The sequence below is a fragment of the Salvelinus fontinalis genome, chromosome 28 (genome assembly GCF_029448725.1).
Source record: "Salvelinus fontinalis isolate EN_2023a chromosome 28, ASM2944872v1, whole genome shotgun sequence".
In the NCBI taxonomy this organism is placed as follows: Eukaryota; Metazoa; Chordata; class Actinopteri; order Salmoniformes; family Salmonidae; genus Salvelinus; species Salvelinus fontinalis.
Window position 1 is genome coordinate 38,643,792 of NC_074692.1, and position 24,417 is coordinate 38,668,208.

The following is a 24,417-nucleotide window of genomic DNA, read 5'->3' on the forward strand; positions in this document are numbered from 1 at the left end:
TGTTTGCTGAGGATGATGAAGAGCACCTACACGTAGATCTTTGTTGTGGTTTCATTCATAAAGGATACCACCCCAGTTATTACACTGTAGGCTTACATTTTCTCATAGTAATCTAGTTCCTTTCTTCATTGCACTCAGACATGACCAGGTAATTGGTTAAAGGGATTCGAAAATCAACAAAGGAACTATATAAACTACAATGGCTATATATCATGTATTTAAAAGTCTTATTTAGTGTATTTACAAATTCCAGATTGCCTCTTAAAAAGTGCCATGTGTATACAGTTATTTCGATCCCCACTTGTCCTAACTTTTGAGGTACAACTTTAAAATAAATATATATAAAGAAATGTTCCTATCACAGGACGATGTTGTACACGGAGCTGCTGCGGTTGTGGGATGAAGCAGTGAAGGCAGTGGATGCCAGAGACTGGCAGGGAGCCCTGTCTAAACTGAACCAGATCACTGAACCTACCTCCCGTACTTTGTTTCTGACTGCCTCTGCTCACCTTGCCTTGGGGCAGCTGGAGCCTGCCATCCAGGTAAGTCTGGAGGACTGCTGTCAAGAGTGACTGATCAATCTCTGAAAGGATTTCTTTGTGTGTGTATGTGAGTGCGTCTAATATTTATCTGTCGCCCTGTGAAGGCTTTAGACCAGACCATAGCCAAGGATGAGCGACTTGCAGTTGGCTTTTTCCAAAGATCTGGAACACTCATAATGGCTAGCAGGTAAAGAGATCACTGTACAACATTATGGTTCCTCTTCTGTCAACTGATGTTGTTCTCTCCTTTATTAAAGTTAACAACAGGATGTACAGGTCAATGTGTATGTACAGCGTTTAGACATCGATTAACATATGAAGGCAAATGGCTGTCTATTCATGTTTTAGATTACAAAAGACAGCCATTGAATCTGACATCCCTCTCCCTCCCACTCTCTTTGTTCCTGTGTGTGTGTGTGTGTGTGTGTGTGTGTGTGTGTGTTCTGCAGGCTGGAGGAGGCTCTGAATGACTGTATCTCGGCTCAGAAACACATGAGAGGGAACGTGGTCATTGACTACAGACAGCTGGGGCTACGCTACAAGCTCTACAGCTGGCAGGTACAACAGACTTACACCACAGTGTTATAGATGTAGACGTACACCACAGTGTTATAGATGTAGACTTACACCATGCTGTTATAGATGTAGACTTACACCACAGTGTTATAGATGTAGACTTACACCACAGTGTTATAGATGTAGACTTACACCATAGTGTTATGGATGTAGACTTACACCACAGTGTTATAGATGTATTTGTACCTTGCAGGTGTTATAGATGTAGACTTACACCACAGTGTTATAGATGTAGACTTACACCACAGTGTTATAGATGTAGACATACACCATGCTGTTATAGATGTAGACCTACACCACAGTGTTATAGATGTAGACCTACAACACAGTGTTATAGATGTAGACTTACACCACAGTGTTATAGATGTAGACTTACACCACAGTGTCATAGATGTAGACTTACACCACAGTGTTATAGATGTAGACTTACACCATGCTGTTATAAATGTAGACTTACACCACAGTGTTATAGATGTAGACCTACACCACAGTGTTATAGATGTAGACCTACACCACAGTGTTATAGATGTAGACCTACACCACAGTGTCATAGATGTAGACCTACACCACAGTGTTATAGATGTAGACCTACACCACAGTGTTATAGATGTAGACCTACACCACAGTGTTATAGATGTAGACTTACACCACAGTGTTATAGATGTAGACTTACACCACAGTGTTATAGATGTAGACCTACACCACAGTGGTATAGATGTAGACCTACACCACAGTGTTATAGATGTAGACCTACACCACAGTGTTATAGCTGTAGACTTACACCACATTGTTATAGATGTAGACCTACACCACAGTGTTATAGATGTAGACTTACACCACAGTGTTATAGATGTAGACCTACACCACAGTGTTATAGATGTAGACCTACACCACAGTGTTATAGATGTAGAATTACACCATGCTGTTATAGATGTAGACCTACACCACAGTGTTATAGATGTAGACCTACACCACAGTGTTATAGATGTAGACTTACACCACAGTGTCATAGATGTAGACCTACACCACAGTGTTATAGATGTAGACCTACACCACAGTGTTATAGATGTAGACTTACACCACAGTGTCATAGATGTAGACTTACACCACAGTGTCATAGATGTAGACCTACACCACAGTGTTATAGATGTAGACCTACACCACAGTGTTATAGATGTAGACTTACACCACAGTGTCATAGATGTAGACTTACACCACAGTGTTATAGATGTAGACCTACACCACAGTGTTATAGATGTAGACTTACACCACAGTGTTATAGATGTAGACTTACACCATGCTGTTATAGCTGTAGACTTACACCACGTGTCATAGATGTAGACCTACAGCACAGTGTTATAGATGTAGACCTACACCACAGTGTCATAGATGTAGACATACACCACAGTGTTATAGATGTAGACCTACACCACAGTGTTATAGATGTAGACATACAACATGCTGTTATAGCTGTAGACTTACACCACGTGTCATAGATGTAGACCTACAGCACAGTGTTATAGATGTAGACCTACACCACAGTGTTATAGATGTAGACCTACACCACAGTGTTATAGATGTAGACCTACACCACAGTGTTATAGATGTAGACCTACACAACAGTGTTATAGATGTAGACCTACACCACAGTGTTATAGATGTAGACCTACACAACAGTGTTATAGATGTAGACTTACACCACAGTGTTATAGCTGTAGACCTACACCACAGTGTTATAGATGTAGACTTACACCACAGTGTTATAGCTGTAGACCTACACCACAGTGTTATAGATGTAGACCTACACCACAGTGTTATAGATGTAGACCTACACCACAGTGTTATAGATGTAGACCTACACAACAGTGTTATAGATGTAGACCTACACCACAGTGTTATAGATGTAGACTTACACCACAGTGTTATAGATGTAGACTTACACCACAGTGTTATAGCTGTAGACCTACACCACAGTGTTATAGATGTAGACCTACACCACAGTGTTATAGATGTAGACCTACACCACAGTGTTATAGCTGTAGACTTACACCACATTGTTATAGATGTAGACCTACACCTCAGTGTTATAGATGTAGACTTACACCACAGTGTTATAGATGTAGACCTACACCACAGTGTTATAGATGTAGACTTACACCATGCTGTTAGATGTAGACCTACACCACAGTGTTATAGATGTAGACCTACACCACAGTGTTATAGATGTAGACTTACACCACAGTGTCATAGATGTAGACCTACACCACAGTGTTATAGATGTAGACCTACACCACAGTGTTATAGATGTAGACTTACACCACAGTGTCATAGATGTAGACTTACACCACAGTGTTATAGATGTAGACCTACACCACAGTGTTATAGATGTAGACTTACACCACAGTGTTATAGATGTAGACTTACACCATGCTGTTATAGCTGTAGACTTACACCACGTGTCATAGATGTAGACCTACAGCACAGTGTTATAGATGTAGACCTACACCACAGTGTCATAGATGTAGACATACACCACAGTGTTATAGATGTAGACCTACACCACAGTGTTATAGATGTAGACATACACCACAGTGTTATAGATGTAGACCTACACCATGCTGTTATAGATGTAGACCTACACCATGCTGTTATAGATGTAGACCTACACCATGCTGTTATAGATGTAGACCTACACCACAGTGTTATAGATGTAGACATACACCACAGTGTTATAGATGTAGACCTACACCACAGTGTTATAGATGTAGACCTACACCACAGTGTTATAGATGTAGACCTACACCACAGTGTCATAGATGTAGACCTACACCACAGTGTTATAGATGTAGACCTACACCACAGTGTTATAGATGTAGACCTACACCACAGTGTTATAGATGTAGACTTACACCACAGTGTTATAGATGTAGACTTACACCACAGTGTTATAGATGTAGACCTACACCACAGTGGTATAGATGTAGACCTACACCACAGTGTTATAGATGTAGACCTACACCACAGTGTTATAGCTGTAGACTTACACCACATTGTTATAGATGTAGACCTACACCACAGTGTTATAGATGTAGACTTACACCACAGTGTTATAGATGTAGACCTACACCACAGTGTTATAGATGTAGACCTACACCACAGTGTTATAGATGTAGAATTACACCATGCTGTTATAGATGTAGACCTACACCACAGTGTTATAGATGTAGACCTACACCACAGTGTTATAGATGTAGACTTACACCACAGTGTCATAGATGTAGACCTACACCACAGTGTTATAGATGTAGACCTACACCACAGTGTTATAGATGTAGACTTACACCACAGTGTCATAGATGTAGACTTACACCACAGTGTCATAGATGTAGACCTACACCACAGTGTTATAGATGTAGACCTACACCACAGTGTTATAGATGTAGACTTACACCACAGTGTCATAGATGTAGACTTACACCACAGTGTTATAGATGTAGACCTACACCACAGTGTTATAGATGTAGACTTACACCACAGTGTTATAGATGTAGACTTACACCATGCTGTTATAGCTGTAGACTTACACCACGTGTCATAGATGTAGACCTACAGCACAGTGTTATAGATGTAGACCTACACCACAGTGTCATAGATGTAGACATACACCACAGTGTTATAGATGTAGACCTACACCACAGTGTTATAGATGTAGACATACAACATGCTGTTATAGCTGTAGACTTACACCACGTGTCATAGATGTAGACCTACAGCACAGTGTTATAGATGTAGACCTACACCACAGTGTTATAGATGTAGACCTACACCACAGTGTTATAGATGTAGACCTACACCACAGTGTTATAGATGTAGACCTACACAACAGTGTTATAGATGTAGACCTACACCACAGTGTTATAGATGTAGACCTACACAACAGTGTTATAGATGTAGACTTACACCACAGTGTTATAGCTGTAGACCTACACCACAGTGTTATAGATGTAGACTTACACCACAGTGTTATAGCTGTAGACCTACACCACAGTGTTATAGATGTAGACCTACACCACAGTGTTATAGATGTAGACCTACACCACAGTGTTATAGATGTAGACCTACACAACAGTGTTATAGATGTAGACCTACACCACAGTGTTATAGATGTAGACTTACACCACAGTGTTATAGATGTAGACTTACACCACAGTGTTATAGCTGTAGACCTACACCACAGTGTTATAGATGTAGACCTACACCACAGTGTTATAGATGTAGACCTACACCACAGTGTTATAGCTGTAGACTTACACCACATTGTTATAGATGTAGACCTACACCTCAGTGTTATAGATGTAGACTTACACCACAGTGTTATAGATGTAGACCTACACCACAGTGTTATAGATGTAGACTTACACCATGCTGTTAGATGTAGACCTACACCACAGTGTTATAGATGTAGACCTACACCACAGTGTTATAGATGTAGACTTACACCACAGTGTCATAGATGTAGACCTACACCACAGTGTTATAGATGTAGACCTACACCACAGTGTTATAGATGTAGACTTACACCACAGTGTCATAGATGTAGACTTACACCACAGTGTTATAGATGTAGACCTACACCACAGTGTTATAGATGTAGACTTACACCACAGTGTTATAGATGTAGACTTACACCATGCTGTTATAGCTGTAGACTTACACCACGTGTCATAGATGTAGACCTACAGCACAGTGTTATAGATGTAGACCTACACCACAGTGTCATAGATGTAGACATACACCACAGTGTTATAGATGTAGACCTACACCACAGTGTTATAGATGTAGACATACACCACAGTGTTATAGATGTAGACCTACACCATGCTGTTATAGATGTAGACTTACACCATGCTGTTATAGATGTAGACTTACACCACAGTGTTATAGATGTAGACTTACACCACAGTGTTATAGATGTAGACTTACACCACAGTGTTATAGATGTAGACTTACACCATGCTGTTATAAATGTAGACTTACACCACAGTGTTATAGATGTAGACCTACACCACAGTGTTATAGATGTAGACCTACACCACAGTGTCATAGATGTAGACCTACACCACAGTGTTATAGATGTAGACCTACACCACAGTGTTATAGATGTAGACCTACACCACAGTTTTATAGATGTAGACTTACACCACAGTGTTATAGATGTAGACTTACACCACAGTGTTATAGATGTAGACCTACACCACAGTGTTATAGATGTAGACCTACACCACAGTGTTATAGCTGTAGACTTACACCACATTGTTATAGATGTAGACCTACACCACAGTGTTATAGATGTAGACTTACACCACAGTGTTATAGATGTAGACCTACACCACAGTGTTATAGATGTAGACCTACACCACAGTGTTATAGATGTAGACTTACACCATGCTGTTATAGATGTTGACTTACACCACAGTGTTATAGATGTAGACTTACACCACAGTGTTATAGATGTAGACTTACACCATGCTGTTATAGATGTAGACTTACACCATAGTGTTATAGATGTAGACTTACACCACAGTGTTATAGATGTATTTGTACCTTGCAGGTGTTATAGATGTAGACTTACACCACAGTGTTATAGATGTAGACTTACACCACAGTGTTATAGATGTAGACATACACCATGCTGTTATAGATGTAGACCTACACCACAGTGTTATAGATGTAGACCTACACCACAGTGTTATAGATGTAGACTTACCACACAGTGTTATAGATGTAGACTTACACCACAGTGTTATAGATGTAGACCTACACCACAGTGTTATAGATGTAGACCTACACCACAGTGTTATAGATGTAGACCTACACCACAGTGTTATAGATGTAGACCTACACAACAGTGTTATAGATGTAGACCTACACCACAGTGTTATAGATGTAGACTTACACCACAGTGTTATAGATGTAGACTTACACCACAGTGTTATAGCTGTAGACCTACACCACAGTGTTATAGATGTAGACCTACACCACAGTGTTATAGATGTAGACCTACACCACAGTGTTATAGCTGTAGACTTACACCACATTGTTATAGATGTAGACCTACACCTCAGTGTTATAGATGTAGACTTACACCACAGTGTTATAGATGTAGACCTACACCACAGTGTTATAGATGTAGACTTACACCATGCTGTTAGATGTAGACCTACACCACAGTGTTATAGATGTAGACCTACACCACAGTGTTATAGATGTAGACTTACACCACAGTGTCATAGATGTAGACCTACAACACAGTGTTATAGATGTAGACCTACACCACAGTGTTATAGATGTAGACTTACACCACAGTGTCATAGATGTAGACTTACACCACAGTGTTATAGATGTAGACCTACACCACAGTGTTATAGATGTAGACTTACACCACAGTGTTATAGATGTAGACTTACACCATGCTGTTATAGCTGTAGACTTACACCACGTGTCATAGATGTAGACCTACAGCACATTGTTATAGATGTAGACCTACACCACAGTGTCATAGATGTAGACATACACCACAGTGTTTTTGATGTAGACCTACACCACAGTGTTATAGATGTAGACATACACCACAGTGTTATAGATGTAGACCTACACCATGCTGTTATAGATGTAGACTTACACCATGCTGTTATAGATGTAGACTTACACCACAGTGTTATAGATGTAGACTTACACCACAGTGTTATAGATGTAGACTTACACCACAGTGTTATAGATGTAGACTTACACCATGCTGTTATAGATGTAGACTTACACCATGCTGTTATAGATGTAGACTTACACCACCGTGTTATAGATGTAGACTTACACCATGCTGTTATAGATGTAGACTTACACCACAGTGTTATAGATGTAGACTTTCACCACAGTGTTATAGATGTAGACCTACACCACAGTGTTATAGATGTAGACTTACACCATGCTGTTATAGATGTAGACTTACACCACAGTGTTATAGATGTAGACTTACACCACAGTGTTATAGATGTAGACTTACACCATGCTGTTATAGATGTAGACTTACACCATAGTGTTATAGATGTAGACTTACACCACAGTGTTATAGATGTATTTGTACCTTGCAGGTGTTATAGATGTAGACTTACACCACAGTGTTATAGATGTAGACTTACACCACAGTGTTATAGATGTAGACATACACCATGCTGTTATAGATGTAGACCTACACCACAGTGTTATAGATGTAGACCTACACCACAGTGTTATAGATGTAGACTTTCACCACAGTGTTATAGATGTAGACTTACACCACAGTGTTATAGATGTAGACATACACCATGCTGTTATAGATGTAGACCTACACCACAGTGTTATAGATGTAGACCTACACCACAGTGTTATAGATGTAGACCTACACCACAGTGTTATAGATGTAGACCTACACCACAGTGTTATAGATGTAGACTTACACCCTGCTGTTATAGATGTAGACTTACACCATAGTGTTATAGATGTAGACTTACACCACAGTGTTATAGATGTATTTGTACCTTGCAGGTGTTATAGATGTAGACTTACACCACAGTGTTATAGATGTAGACTTACACCACAGTGTTATAGATGTAGACATACACCATGCTGTTATAGATGTAGACCTACACCACAGTGTTATAGATGTAGACCTACACCACAGTGTTATAGATGTAGACTTACACCACAGTGTTATAGATGTAGACTTACACCACAGTGTTATAGATGTAGACCTACACCACAGTGTTATAGATGTAGACCTACACCACAGTGTTATAGATGTAGACCTACACCACAGTGTTATAGATGTAGACCTACACAACAGTGTTATAGATGTAGACCTACACCACAGTGTTATAGATGTAGACTTACACCACAGTGTTATAGATGTAGACTTACACCACAGTGTTATAGCTGTAGACCTACACCACAGTGTTATAGATGTAGACCTACACCACAGTGTTATAGATGTAGACCTACACCACAGTGTTATAGCTGTAGACTTACACCACATTGTTATAGATGTAGACCTACACCTCAGTGATATAGATGTAGACTTACACCACAGTGTTATAGATGTAGACCTACACCACAGTGTTATAGATGTAGACTTACACCATGCTGTTAGATGTAGACCTACACCACAGTGTTATAGATGTAGACCTACACCACAGTGTTATAGATGTAGACTTACACCACAGTGTCATAGATGTAGACCTACACCACAGTGTTATAGATGTAGACCTACACCACAGTGTTATAGATGTAGACTTACACCACAGTGTCATAGATGTAGACTTACACCACAGTGTTATAGATGTAGACCTACACCACAGTGTTATAGATCTAGACTTACACCACAGTGTTATAGATGTAGACTTACACCATGCTGTTATAGCTGTAGACTTACACCACGTGTCATAGATGTAGACCTACAGCACAGTGTTATAGATGTAGACCTACACCACAGTGTCATAGATGTAGACATACACCACAGTGTTATAGATGTAGACCTACACCACAGTGTTATAGATGTAGACATACACCACAGTGTTATAGATGTAGACCTACACCATGCTGTTATAGATGTAGACTTACACCATGCTGTTATAGATGTAGACTTACACCACAGTGTTATAGATGTAGACTTACACCACAGTGTTATAGATGTAGACTTACACCACAGTGTTATAGATGTAGACTTACACCATACTGTTATAGATGTAGACTTACACCACCGTGTTATAGATGTAGACTTACACCATGCTGTTATAGATGTCGACTTACACCACAGTGTTATAGATGTAGACTTTCACCACAGTGTTATAGATGTAGACTTACACCATGCTGTTATAGATGTAGACTTAGACCACAGTGTTATAGATATACTTGTACCTTGAAGGTGTTATAGATGTACTTGTACCTTGAAGGTGTTATAGATGTACGTGTACCTTGAAGGTGTTATAGATGTACTTGTACCTTGAAGGTGTTATAGATGTACTTGTACCTTGAAGGTGTTATAGATGTACGTGTACCTTGAAGGTGTTATAGATGTACTTGTACCTTGAAGGTGTTATAGATATACTTGTACCTTGAAGGTGTTATAGATGTACTTGTACCTTGAAGGTGTTATAGATGTACTTGTACCTTGAAGGTGTTATAGATGTACTTGTACCTTGCAGGTGTTATAGATGTACTTGTACCTTGAAGGTGTTATAGATGTACTTGTACCTTGAAGGTGTTATAGATGTACTTGTACCTTGAAGGTGTTATAGATGTACTTGTACCTTGAAGGTGTTATAGATGTACTTGTACCTTGAAGGTGTTATAGATGTACTTGTACCTTGAAGGTGTTATAGATGTACTTGTACCTTGAAGGTGTTATAGATGTACGTGTACCTTGAAGGTGTTATAGATGTACTTGTACCTTGAAGGTGTTATAGATGTACTTGTACCTTGAAGGTGTTATAGATGTACGTGTACCTTGAAGGTGTTATAGATGTACTTGTACCTTGAAGGTGTTATAGATGTACTTGTACCTTGAAGGTGTTATAGATGTACGTGTACCTTGAAGGTGTTATAGATGTACTTGTACCTTGCAGGTGTTATAGATGTACTTGTACCTTGAAGGTGTTATAGATGTACTTGTACCTTGCAGGTGTTATAGATGAGCTTCAATGCCATACAACTCTCCTTACATGGCCTCCAATTGCTCTTAAATACAAGTAAAACTAAATGCATGCTCTTCAACCGATCGCTGCCTGCACCTGCCCGCCCATCCAGCATCACTACTCTGGACGGTTCTGACTTAGAATATGTGGGCAACTACAAGTACCTAGGTGTCTGGTTAGAATGTAAACTCTCCTTCCAGACTCACATCAAACATCTCCAATCCAAAGTTAAATCTAGAATTGGCTTCCTATTTCGCAACAAAGCATCCTTCACTCATGCTGCCAAACATACCCTTGTAAAACTGACCATCCTACCGATCCTCGACTTTGGCGATGTCATTTACAAAATAGCCTCCAATACCCTACTCAATAAATTGTATGCAGTCTATCACAGTGCCATCCGTTTTGTCACCAAAGCCCCATATACTACCCACCACTGCGACCTGTACGCTCTCGTTGGCTGGCCCTCGCTTCATACTCGTCGCCAAACCCACTGGCTTCAGGTCATCTACAAGACCCTGCTAGGTAAAGTCCCCCCTTATCTCAGCTCACTGGTCACCATAGCAGCACCCACCTGTAGCACGCACTCCAGCAGGTATATCTCACTGGTCACCCCCAAAGCCAATTCTTACTTTGGCCGCCTCTCCTTCCAGTTCTCTGCTGCCAATGACTGGAACGAACTACAAAAATCTCTGAAACTGGAAACACTTATCTCCCTCACTAGCTTTAAGCACCAGCTGTCAGAGCAGCTCACAGATTACTGCACATGCACATAGCCCATCTATAATTTAGCCCAAACAACTACCTCTCCCCCTACTGTATTTATTTATTTATTTTGCTCCTTTGCACCCCATTATTTCTATCTCTACTTTGCACATTCTTCCACTGCAAATCTACCATTCCAGTGTTTTACTTGCTATATTGTATTTACTTCGCCACCATGGCCTTTTTTTGCCTTTACCTCCCTTATCTCACCTCATTTGCTCACATTGTATATAGACTTATTTTTCTACTGTATTATTGACTGTATATTTGTTTTACTCCATGTGTAACTCTGTGTTGTTGTATGTGACGAACTGCTTTGCTTTATCTTGGCCAGGTTGTAAATGAGAACTTGTTCTCAACTTGCCTACCTGGTTAAATAAAGGTGTGAAATATACTTGTACCTTGCAGGTGTTATAGATGTACTTGTACCTTACAGGTGTACACCATGTACCAGAAGTGGAGTACAGTACAATGAAACAAGATTCAAAATATATGTGACAGTCCAAATGTATATAGCTTGTTGCTCCAAATGGTGAAAGATATCTGAGTTAAAGATGTAGTCCAGCTATTTAAAAAAAACTTTTCCTAAAAAATATCCCAAGTATAAATACAGTAATGTTCAGACACTTAAGGGTAAAACAAGTAATTTTGAGCAAAATAGTGTTTTTAGACACAACTGCAATCTTCAAGGAGTTGGTATGATGTCCTCGGCCTCCCGCCATGCTTGCGGGAAACATAGAGGAGCATGATATGTCATGAAATAACTGGACCACCTACTGAGATGAGCCTTTTGTTAGGTAAATCAGGTGATTTGTGAGTTGAAAAGGAGACTGGAGTGCATCTTTAAGGATGAATCCCAAATGGCACCCTATTCTCTTTAATGGGCACTAATTTTGGCTATGGGACCTGGTATAATAGGGCTCTGGTCAAAATAAGTGCACTATATAGGGAGTAGGGGGCCATTTGGGATGCATTTGACAAATTAACAACTGAGAATATCCCCAGTTCCATTATGTCAACACTTCCAATGTGCGGTCCAAAAGCCAGATAACCCACCTGGTAGGGACCTACAGTATGACGAAGCCTCATTGAATGAAGGGAAACAAGTTTAGGAGATTTACTTCATAGTGAAGATGAGACATATTTCATATTTTTCTCCCAGGGCATGTACAGCTGTGGCTGTGTTTGTCTCAAACTGGGCTAACCAATATGTGTCTGTCTCTCTGGACATGACTATAGGGATTAGATTCAGGAAAGAATATATCAGCTAGAACAAATATGGTTGTTGCATTTGTTTTATTAATCACATTTGTGAGACTGTTTATAAATTCAAGTTCAGTGACTTATTTTATTGTCTGTTCAGAGATGAAAACCCCAATGTGTTCAATGCAGCATCATTAAGTGATGCTCTGTCATGGGCAGTTGTTGAGTATTACTTTTCTGTGTGATCATATCTGGGCTTAATGACCATGTACTCTTACAATCTCCCCTCGACACAGCCAGAAGAGTACTCCGAGCCTGGTTCCTCTCTATGTTTCTTCCTAGGTTCCAGCCATTCTAAGGAGTTTTTTCTAGCCTCCAACCTTCTACATCTGTATTGCTTGCTGTTTGGGGTTTTAGGCAGTTTCTTTTTGTGTAAAAGCACTTTGCTGCACCTGCTGATGTAAAAAGGGTTTTTATAAATACTTTTGATATGGAGAGGGTTATTAGTAGACTGTCCTCTAGCGATCTGGTCCAAAGCAATGCACTACATAGGGAATAGAGTACCATTTGAGACAGACACTATGTTTCTCTGTGGTTGTCCAGGTCTTGTATAACGCAGCAGCTGTCCACTCCAGGTTGAACCAGTTGGACAAAGCCAGAGACATCCTGCTCTCAGCCTCCCAGGAGAAAGTAGGAGGGGGGCGAGGACTGGAAGTGGCTTTACACAGTATCTCTGTAAGTACACTACCGGAAAAACAATATTCACTAGAATAACAAACATTGAATTCTCCCTACATAGGGCATGAGTTTTTTTCCCTCACTGATCAAGGCACATGGTATGGAAAAACTCCTGTCTCTAACGTCACATAATACTTTGACATTGGCAGGGTGTGGTGTGTTCTGTCCAGCGTGGCTGCATTTCTCTTGGTCCTGAATTACCCTCTCTTTCTCGCTCTCTCTTTCTCTCAACTTTCTTTCTTTCTCTCTTTTTCTCTCTCTTTCTCTGTGCGTGTCTCCACCCCCAGAAGGGAGAGGTGCTGCCCGTCCTCCTGGTGCCAGAGGGAGAGGTGTTCCGGCCCAGGAAACAGGACATAGAACAGCTGGGACAGAGAGACTTCCTGGGCAAACCAATGGTAAAGTAAAACCACACCACACTAATGTACACAGGCACAGTAACAGAGTACATCCCAAATGGCACCTTATTCCTTATATAGTGTACTACTTTTGATCAGGGCCCTATGGGATCTGGTCAAAAGTAATGCACTATGTAGGGAATAGGGTGCCATTTGGGACATATGTATAGTGACATATCTGTGTGTGTGCTTGCCTGTGTGTCCGTGTGTGTGTGTCTCAATCGAATCAGGCCTCTTCCTGTGCTTTCAGGTAATTTCCTCAATGATTCCCAATGATGACTTTGGTGGATTTGAACCTCTCAGGACCAATGTAAGACCACTGTTAACATAGCATCGGAAGTACACGTTGAATGTGTCTCAAATAACCCCCTATTCCCTGTATAGTGCACTGGTTTTGACCAGAGTCCTTATGCCATTTTGACATTTTGGGACACATCCTATGCCCTCTGCCTCTCTCTCTGACTGTGACTCTGTCTTCCGAACAGAAACCGGGATACTACGAGCCCAAGATGGATAGAGTGAAGTAAGTAACATTATTCACATTGACTTTCAATTATGTTCCAAAACATGAATGTTGTTGGAGCAGAAAAAATCCTGTAATTATTCTCTCATGGTCACGGACACCAGAAGAAAATAAGCTCAAAACTGATATTTGAATCCAAAAAAAGATATCCATGGTTAATATGGTGGTATGAGTAACATATTTTTAAGACAAAGGTCTCTGACCGAAACGTTGATAATAAATGTATATGAGTCAAATGATGTGTTTATTTTTCTACAATGTTGATTGGGGTTCTTAATAACTCGCTGCAACACAAGTGAGATAATCATGGTAGTGTGCATCTTAACCCTTCACTTCGAATGCTGTCTTTGCCTCCCCATAGGGAATCTCGCTACATGCGTCTGCGTAACCCCTACATGTCCCAAGCCCCTGGGCAGCTGACGGTGCCTGGGGGAGCCATAGTGTTTCTTTTCAGTAATGCAGACAGAGATGGACTGGCCATGGTCATACATGATGGACAGGTGAGAGACACCTGTAAAGAGTGGGTTAACTCCCTACACCGGTAAAGAGTGGGTTAACTCCCTACACCTGTAAAGAGTGGGTTAACTCCCTACACCGGTAAAGAGTGGGTTAACTCCCTACACCGGTAAAGAGTGGGTTAACTCCCTACACCGGTAAAGAGTGGGTTAACTCCCTACACCGGTAAAGAGTGGGTTAACTCCCTACACCGGTAAAGAGTGGGTTAACTCCCTACACCGGTAAAGAGTGGGTTAACTCCCTACACCGGTAAAGAGTGGGTTAACTCCCTACACCTGTAAAGAGTGGGTTAACTCCCTACACCTGTAAAGAGTGGGTTAACTCCCTACACCGGTAAAGAGTGGGTTAACTCCCTACACCGGTAAAGAGTGGGTTAACTCCCTACACCGGTAAAGAGTGGGTTAACTCCCTACACCGGTAAAGAGTGTGTGCTGTCTGGGAGGGTTGAGAATTGAGCAGTCGACACATTTCTGTTTGCTGTAATGTATGGCAAATAAAGTTGTATAGTAGCAACTAGCTAGGATCTTCTATAATGAATTAGAAAGCACATAAGAATAATGCAATACTTCTACATACCACAAGAGGCTCTGCTGTCCCCTAGCTGTCTGGCCCTTGCCGTTGGCTGTATCAGTAATAGCCATGTCATTACATCTCCCCTTTCCTAACACAGCAACACCAAGTCATTTTTATTTTGGTCCTGCCTTCTTTCTGTACGATTGTATATCTATGCCGTAAACATTTTTTGATTATCGCTCAACTTCCCTTTTTTCCCCTCTTTTGTGGTTTAGAAAGGACTTGTCCCCATGACCCTGCTGGACCCTGTGGATGTCAACAAGTCCAAAGGCAGAAACAAAAATAAAGTAAGGCTTTCTATCTTCATCTTAGAGTTTCTTATTTCATCACATTTGTATGTTTTACTAACACAATATAGCTATTTCCATAGTTGTGAACAGAATGTGACAATCCAGCAGCTTCAGGTGTTTAATCTCATCTGGGTTGTTCTCTCAGTTTTAGAGTAATGCTGATCAGAGCTGTATTTTAACTCTCCTCCTCTACCCACAGACAGTGAAAACATTTGTAGGCCTATTCATGTGTATCAAAGCTGCACCTGCTTAACACTGTGAAGCACAGACAGGGTTGTTGAATACCCTTGGATTTTAACAATGAGGGGATGAGGTGTCATAAGAGGAATAGCAATTATAATCCCAGCCTGTCTGGATGTTTCACTGCTTTAATGGAAGGCACAGAGAGCGGTGTTACCTTGACTACTCTGGCTGTGTCGTCCACAGAGTATTCCCAGTGGGATCCCCCTCCCACCGGGTCTCAAGCCGCCCACTCGCCCACAGAGCCAGCTTAGCCACGAAGAACCTCCACAGGGTAGGTTCACCTCATTTAACCCCACTGGCAGAACGCAAGACCAAGGGGGTGGAGCTAGGCCATGCCAGCATCCATCTTAACCTTTAAAGCACCTTTATGTTAATTAAATAACAATAATTATTGTTATTATTTAACTATGAGAGTATTTTTCATTACACAAAGAATCTCAAAGTGCTTTAAATCATATTGTAACAGTCGTCATTCTGCCAGCCCCATGAACTATAAATGTGTTCATTTTACAGTCACTGGTTATTGTACAAGTGTTCAACCTTTTAAATCTTGTGCTATATATAATCTGCAGAGAGGCCTGATAGAGAGGCATCTCCACCCTCCTACCTACCTACCACCTCCACCCCGCCACCCAGGTACCCATCCACGGTGGACAGTCCTACTGAGCTGGTGAGTAAAGGCTCTGACTTAATCTGTGTTTTTGTCTGAGTGTGTAACTCTTCATCTCTGTCGGAGATAACACATGTAAAGGTAAAATGAAGATTAAGATAATACAATTTATTTCTCTGAAGTTATCAGGTCCAAACAATTAGTACATCTGTCCTCCAGTTGGTTGAAGAAGAATGTTTGTCAGCCACAGGAGGTTGGTGCTACCTTAGTTGGGGAGGACGGGCTTGTGGTAATGGCTGGAGTGGAATAAGTGGAATGGCATCAAATACATCAAACAGCCTCCACTGGTGTCAGCCTGACTGGAAGGACCATTTGACATAATCCAGTAAACACATGATGTTGTGCTGTACATCTAGTTGCATGTGTTTACATACTGTACACTAGGCAGATGGAATTGTGGATAACTTCTAATTCATTTTATGACTCATCATTTTCAAGTGTCAGATGTAATACAATGCTGATGGTTTGGCCTGATTAAGTCAATGCAAAGCCCAGGGGAGGGAGAGGTTGTCAGGTAAAAATATATTCTGGACAATTTAAGACTAGCTTTTGTGCCTCAGCATGTCAGAGTGACCTGAATGATTTTCGTAAGAAGAAATGACCTCTTAAAAAACTCTGATGGCCATGTAAGTCCTGTTCTACTTTTACATAACATTCCTGACAGACTGGCTGGCTGGGGAAAAGCAAGAGGTTTCAGTGAGTGTTCTGCAGAGTTTTCTCCATTTCCATTCAGTCCATACTGCCAATACCAGTTATACAACTTACGTTAAGAGACCTGAGTGGGCCCATTGTTCAGAACAAAAACATCTAGATTTCCTTGAGATCATTTACTGTGATAATGTAACGATCGTCTAATTCCTCCTCGGACGAGGAGGAGCATGGATCGGACCAAGACGCAGCGGGTGATAAATACATGATGATTTAATAGACAAGACGAACACTGACACGAAAGACACTCGATAATTACAAAACAACAAACGACGTTAAACAGACCTGAACTTGTGAACCACATATAACGAAGAACGCACAAACAGGAAAAAACGAAACAGTACCGTGTGGTGTAACAAACACAGACACAGCAACAATCACCCACAAACAAACAGTGAGAACAGCCTACCTTAATATGGTTCTCAATCAGAGGAAACGTCAAACACCTGCCTCTAATTGAGAACCATATCAGGCAACACATTAAACCCCACATAGAAACACAACACATAGAATGCCCACCCCAACTCACTCCCTGACCAACTGAACACATACAAAAACAACGGAAAACAGGTCAGGAACGTGACAGATAAGGGAATCATTAGCTACCATTCCAGTGTTTATTATGCCACCATTTAGTATGTGCTGTTTGAAATACTTTCCATCACCCCTAGGTTCAAATACTATTTGAAATCATTTTTAAATACTTACTGGGCTTGATTTAGTTTGACAGGCACAAATAGAATAGTCGCTAAAGTGCAAGTCCTGTTCATCTAGCACTCCAGGCAGACTAAATCAAGAGCTTAAAGTATTTGAAAGATTCCTCCATCGTTAACAAAATGGAAAGGTCAGATGCTTTATTATCTATTCCCTATTAAGTGCACTACTTTATGGGCTCTGGGCTACCCTGTGCACTCTGGTCAAAAGTAGGGCACTACAGACGGAATAGGGTGCCATGTGGGACAATGACCTATGATACAATGTGTTGTGTGTTGATATTCTAGTTTGTCCCTTTAGGGCACCTGTAACACCCCCCCCTTTTTACGTACATTGGAATGCTTGGAACGTTTTGTCCTGTGAAAGGCATTAAACAATGCCCATGTTAGTTTCTACTCCCGTCTTATGTCCAGTCCTTATATTAGTTGTAGAAGTAATACAGTGTGTTATACAACAAAACTGGCGACGAGGAAGAAACGTCCTCACGTTTGTGTTTATCTTCGGTGAGATTGTTCCAGTGAGAGGTAGCGTGATTGTTACAGTGGAGCTCAACAAACAGAAGGTAAGCTACGTCTCTACAACGTGAAAGGCAACCATCCAGCATCGCTAGGACGCACATGGCAGGGAAAAGATCACACTAAACTGTCAGGTGGTTGCAAAAGAGGACACAAACCTACAAGGGATATTGAGGAAACACACAGATGTGTTCAAAGGAGAACTTGGCAGTATGAAGGACATAACAGTTAAACTGACCGTGAAACCAGTTGGTAAGCCAAAATGCTTCAAAGCTAGACCTGTCCCATACGCCATAAAACCAAACTTGAAACGGAGCTAAACAGACAAGTCGAGAGTGGAGTTTTGGATCCAGTGAATTTTAGTGAATGGGCTACACCTGTTGTGCCAGTCATAAAAAAAGATGGATCACTCAGACTGTGGTGATTTCAAAGTCACCATTAACCCAGGCTTAACTGCTGAAAAATATCCACTACCCCTCATTGATGACCTCTTTTCTGGTTTAGCTGGAGGACAAAATCAGTAAGATAGACTTATGTCAGGCCTATCTACAGATGCATGTGGACCAAGAGTCACAAGAACTGTTGACCATAGTGACTCCCAAAGGACTGTACGCCTCATGGCGTTGGTGCTGTTGTCTCACACATCATGCCATCAGGGGAAGAAAGGCCAATTGCTTTCAAATCACGGACCTTAAGTAAAGCCTTACCTTAAGTAAAGATCGAGGGTGAATCGCTCGCCATCGTGTTTGGAGTTATGAAATTTCATCAGTTTCTGTTTGGCCGACGATTCACACTGCTGACAGACCATAGACCCCTCACCTCCATCTTTGGTCCCCACACCGGCATTCCATCACTTGCAGCCAGCCACATGCAGCGATGGGCATTACTTTTATCTGCTCACCAGTACGATATCAAGTCCAGAAAGTCTCAGCAGCACTGCAATAAAGACAGCCTCTCAAGGCTTCCCTTACCTGCCACACACACTGAACAGTCCCAGGCTGAAATCTTCTACTTCAAGGAAGTGACGAACGTCCCAGTTACATCTGTCCAAGTGAAAGAGTTCACCCACACTGATCCTGTGATGTCTGAGGTCGTGGACATTGTCACTCGTGGAAAAGGAGGAGAGCTGTTGGACTGCCTAAATCCTTACCTAGTGAGGAGGAACAAGCTTACAGTTCAGTCTGGATGCTTGCAATGGGGTTTTCGAGTCACCATACCGCCGCCACTGAGAAGGCAGGTGCTTGAAGAACTCCATTTAGGGCACTGTGGCATGGTGCGAATGAAGGAGCCACTTGCACACAGCTACTTTTAGTGGCCAGGTTTGGACGCAGCTATCGAAGACAAGGCCAAGTCATGTTCTGCATGTGAAAAGATGAGGAACATGCCTCAGCTAGCACCAACACACCCATGGGACTTCCCAGAGGAGCCTTGGCAGCGAGTCCACATAGTATATGCAGACCCACTGGAGGATCGTATGTTCTTAGTCATAGTTGATGCACACAGTAAATGGCCTGAGGTCACAGTGATGAAGAGCACCTCAGCGGAGACGACCATCGAAATGCTACGGTCAATCTTCATTCGCTTCAGATTGCCAACGCAACTCGTTAGTGATAATGGCCCACAACTGGTATCTGAAGAGTTCCGGTCATTCATGGAAGCAAATGGAATTCAGCACATCAAGTCAGTGCTGTGTCACCCTGAAACAAACTTCCTCGCTGACAGATTTGTCCAGACGATGAAACAAACTTTAAAATCATCACAAGGGAACGGCTCCCTCAATAGGCGCCTAACCACCTACCTGTTGACCTACAGAAACACCCCCCATGCTACAAGCAAAGAGGCACCCGTGTCAGCCATGATGAAAAGACACCTTTGCACGTGACTCGACCTCCTGAGACCTCCAAAGACTAAACAGCTACTGGATACCTACCATGACTACGAGCCATCTCCTGAACATCCACTGCAGCAACCTATAAATTTGGAAAGTGCTCCAGACTCACCTGAACCAGCCAGAGTGCCTACTCAGGGTAATGTTGGGCACCAGTCTGGGCATACACCATCACCACTCAGACTCAGAGATAATGTGACTGTAGACTCACCTGTACGTTGTCATTACCCTGCAAGAGAAAGACGACCCCCTGAAAGGTTGAATATTTAGTTCAGACTAACCTCCGACATTGGGGCAGAATACTCCCCAGGGTTCAGTCTGGGAACTGAGGCAGTCAACCTTTTCTGAACTAGGGAAAGAGGGTAATTCTGAAAAATTATTTTATTTACTTTAAGAGAGCAGTTATGTTAAAAATAAAATAATATGCAAAACAGTGAATATTTACTTTTTCCTTCTGGGGCATCAAAAGCAAAGGGGAGGAATATGTTGTTTATTGATATTCTAGTTTGTCCCTTTTGGGCACCTGTAACACCCCCCTTTTTACGTACATTGGAATGCTTGGAATGTTATGTACCCACATTAGTTTCTCCTCCTGTCCTTATATTAGTTGTAGAAGTAATACAGTGTGTTATACAACACAGTGCATGTAGCACAGTCCCATTTTGAACTGAAATGCCTCAACGGAATGTGTGGCTAATTGCTGACTGAAAGCTAACCTGGTATGTTCCTCTGCTCTCTCTGTCAGACTGAGGACCCTCTGGCCAACCGTACCTTTCTCTACCAGATGGTGGCACTGTATGACTATGCAGCTGAGGGACCAGAGGATTTGGAGTTCAGTGAGGGAGACACTATTGACATTCTCGGTGAAGGTAACGGAACGGGAGAAATGATGAAGTGTTGTGTGTTTTAAGTGAACAGTAAGTACGTCACCTACTCTGAATAATGAGCCTCCTCTCTCTCCCCCCTGTCTGCCAGTTAATGAAGAGTGGCTGGAGGGTCACTGTGCTGGTAACATTGGCATCTTCCCCAGCCTTTTTGCCTACCGGGAAGGAGAGGCCCCCTCAACCATCGATCGGATGACCATGTTGCTATCAAACAAGGAATAGGCTCAACTCTTGCTCACAGTTAACAACTTGATACTTTATTTATCTAATTCCAGTTAAAATTATGACGGCTGTCAACGGCCTTCATCAGAATCAGTACGGAGACTATGCAGCATGTCATCTCTTGGTGTGCTTCTGTGGTTGTCTGATGGAGGACTACATCATTGGGTTTGCTGCATGCCTGACCAAGCCACTGACATTTTCCATCCACTCCATCCACTGGAATAGAGTGGTCATACTGGGTAGCATTTGACCAACAGGTCAAACTTAAAGTGTTTCACCTTTTCTACTTACTGTCAACTGCTGTGAATGAATGTGGACCACTGTTATACTGTTATATGGTTGTTACTTCCTCCATGATCATGTAAACCTGTTAAACTAAAGAAGATCTAGTGGTAAGAATGGTGTTGTTCACTTTTGTTGAAGAAAACCTAATAGGTCTGCTGTGGAAATTCTACACAGGGACACTCGAAGTCAATCTTAAAGGAATCATTGTTCATTAACAGTTAACTGGGGAGGTTCCGACAAACTTGATGCACCATAGTACATGTGTACCATCGGGGCAGTCCCGTTAGATCTCTTATATACAGCTTACAGACACATTACATAGGCATGATTTAGCTTGTTCCTCATTCATAATTAATTCTTCATTAATATTTGGTTCATGCATGTGACAGACCAATACCTCACGAAGCTTCTTCTCTCCAAGCTGTGACCTTGAAACTGAGAACCTTCCGTTCTCAAAACAAGGTTCTGGGCGTACTGCCGAACTGCAGATACAGATAGTGAGGATCCGTTCAGACACTTACATGAACACAGAAATTGGTTATTAGAAAAGCACAAACACAACTCAATTCATGAAATAGGACATGCAATGCAATAATCCCATTCCCTAATTCCATTAAAGCTAATTTACTTGATTGCCCACATTAAACAAAGTTCATAACATTTATGGACTTCCAGTCTTTCTTAACAGGGCTCTGGACTGACTGGTAGAAAAATAGAAGCCTGAGTCTGTGTGAATGAAGTGTAAGGGTAGAGGACCTCTGTATCCCAAATAGCACCCTTTTCCCTATGTAGTGCACTGCATTTAACCAGGGCCTACAGGGCTCTGGTCAAAGTAGTGCGTTATGTAGGGAATAGGGGGCCATTTGGCACTCACATCTTAGTTGGCTGTGCAGTAGAAGTGCAGTGGTCTAGGCTTTAGTTAGTCACCACACAGGAAAATGTCAGGTACTTTTAGCTGTCGTCACAAATGATAGTTATGAAAAAAGAAGGGGCGCAATGAAGCATCAAAGAGCTCCATTCAGATGGCTTATTAAACCAGAGTCCTTTAGTAATTAGGCTCAGTCTGTTCCCATGTGAAGCATTTACGTCCACCCACCCATCCTCTGGTAGAATTCAGGGACTATTGTTGTACACCTACCAGGGATAATGGATGCATTATGTGGTGCATACATTTTCTATTTGAGAGTGTGAATAATGTAGTCAACAACAGTGAATCTGTATTACAGGGTAACTCCTACATATTTACATCATTGATGAGATGACGCTTGCAAAATGAATACTAAATTGTATGTTCAAAACTATCCCAAACCAAACACACCTGGTCTGATTCTATACTGAACAAACGCAAGATGTAAAGTGTTGGTCCCATGTTTCATGAACTGAAATAAAAGAGCACAGAAATGTTTTATATGCACCAAAAATATTATTTATCTAAAATGTTGTGCTCAAATTTGTTTACATCCCTGTTAGTGAGCATTTCTACGACAATCCATCCACCTGAAAGGTGTGGCATATCAAGAAGCTGATTAAACAGCATGATCATTACACAGGTGCACCTTGTCCTGGGGACAATTAAAGGTCACTCTAAAATGTGCATTTTTTTCACACAACACAATGCCACAGATGTCTCAAGTTTTGAGGGAGTGTTCAATTGGCATGCTGACTGCAGGAATGTCCACCAGAGCTGTTGCCAGAGAACTGAATATTATTTTTTCTACCATAAGCCGCCTCCAATGTTATTTTAGAGAATTTGGAAGTACGTCCAACCGACCTCACAACCGCAGACCACGTGTAACCACGCCAGCCCAGGACCTCTACATCCGTCTTCTTCACCTGCAGGATCGTCTGAAACTAGCCACCCGGAGAGCTGATGAAACTATGGGTTTGCACAACTGAAGAACTGTCATAAACCGTCTCAGGGAAGCTGCATGCTCATCGTCCTCACCAGGGTCTTGACCTGACTGCAATTCGGCGTTATAACCGATTTCAGTGGGAAAATGTTAATCTTCGATGGCCACTGGCACGCTGGAGAAGTCTGCTCTTCACGGATGAATCCTGATTTTAACTGTACCGGGCAATCACCTCATGTTTCAGCATGATTATTCATGGCCTCATGTCGCAAGGATCTGTACACAATTCCTGGAACCTGAAAATGTCCTAGTTCTTCCATGGCCTGCATACTCACCGAACATGTCACCCATTGAGCATGTTTGCGATGCTCTGGATTGACATGTACGACAACATGTTGCAGTTCCCACCTATATCAAGCAACTTCGCACAGCCATTGAAGAGGAGTGGGACAACATTCCATGGCCACAATCAACAGCCTGATCAACTCAATGTGAAGGAGATGTGTCGCGCTGCATGAGGCAAATGATGGTCACACCAGATACTGACTGGTTTTCTGATCCACCCCCGTACCTTTTATTTAAGGTGTCTGTG

The 24,417-nt window shown here is 41.7% G+C and overlaps 1 protein-coding gene across 1 annotated transcript; it reads left to right on the forward strand.

Annotated features, from left to right (window-relative positions):
- The first annotated feature begins 368 nt into the window (after positions 1 to 368).
- Positions 369 to 23,381, forward strand: LOC129825846 (neutrophil cytosol factor 2-like). The gene is made up of 13 exons (XM_055885981.1): positions 369 to 542; positions 647 to 729; positions 992 to 1,100; positions 13,415 to 13,546; positions 13,837 to 13,944; positions 14,195 to 14,254; positions 14,430 to 14,467; positions 14,829 to 14,967; positions 15,772 to 15,843; positions 16,273 to 16,360; positions 16,662 to 16,759; positions 21,330 to 21,453; positions 21,560 to 23,381. Exons 1-13 carry the CDS (start codon positions 369 to 371, stop codon positions 21,688 to 21,690), a joined length of 1,356 nt encoding a protein of 451 aa, XP_055741956.1. The 3' UTR covers positions 21,691 to 23,381.
- Positions 23,382 to 24,417: the final 1,036 nt, after the last annotated feature.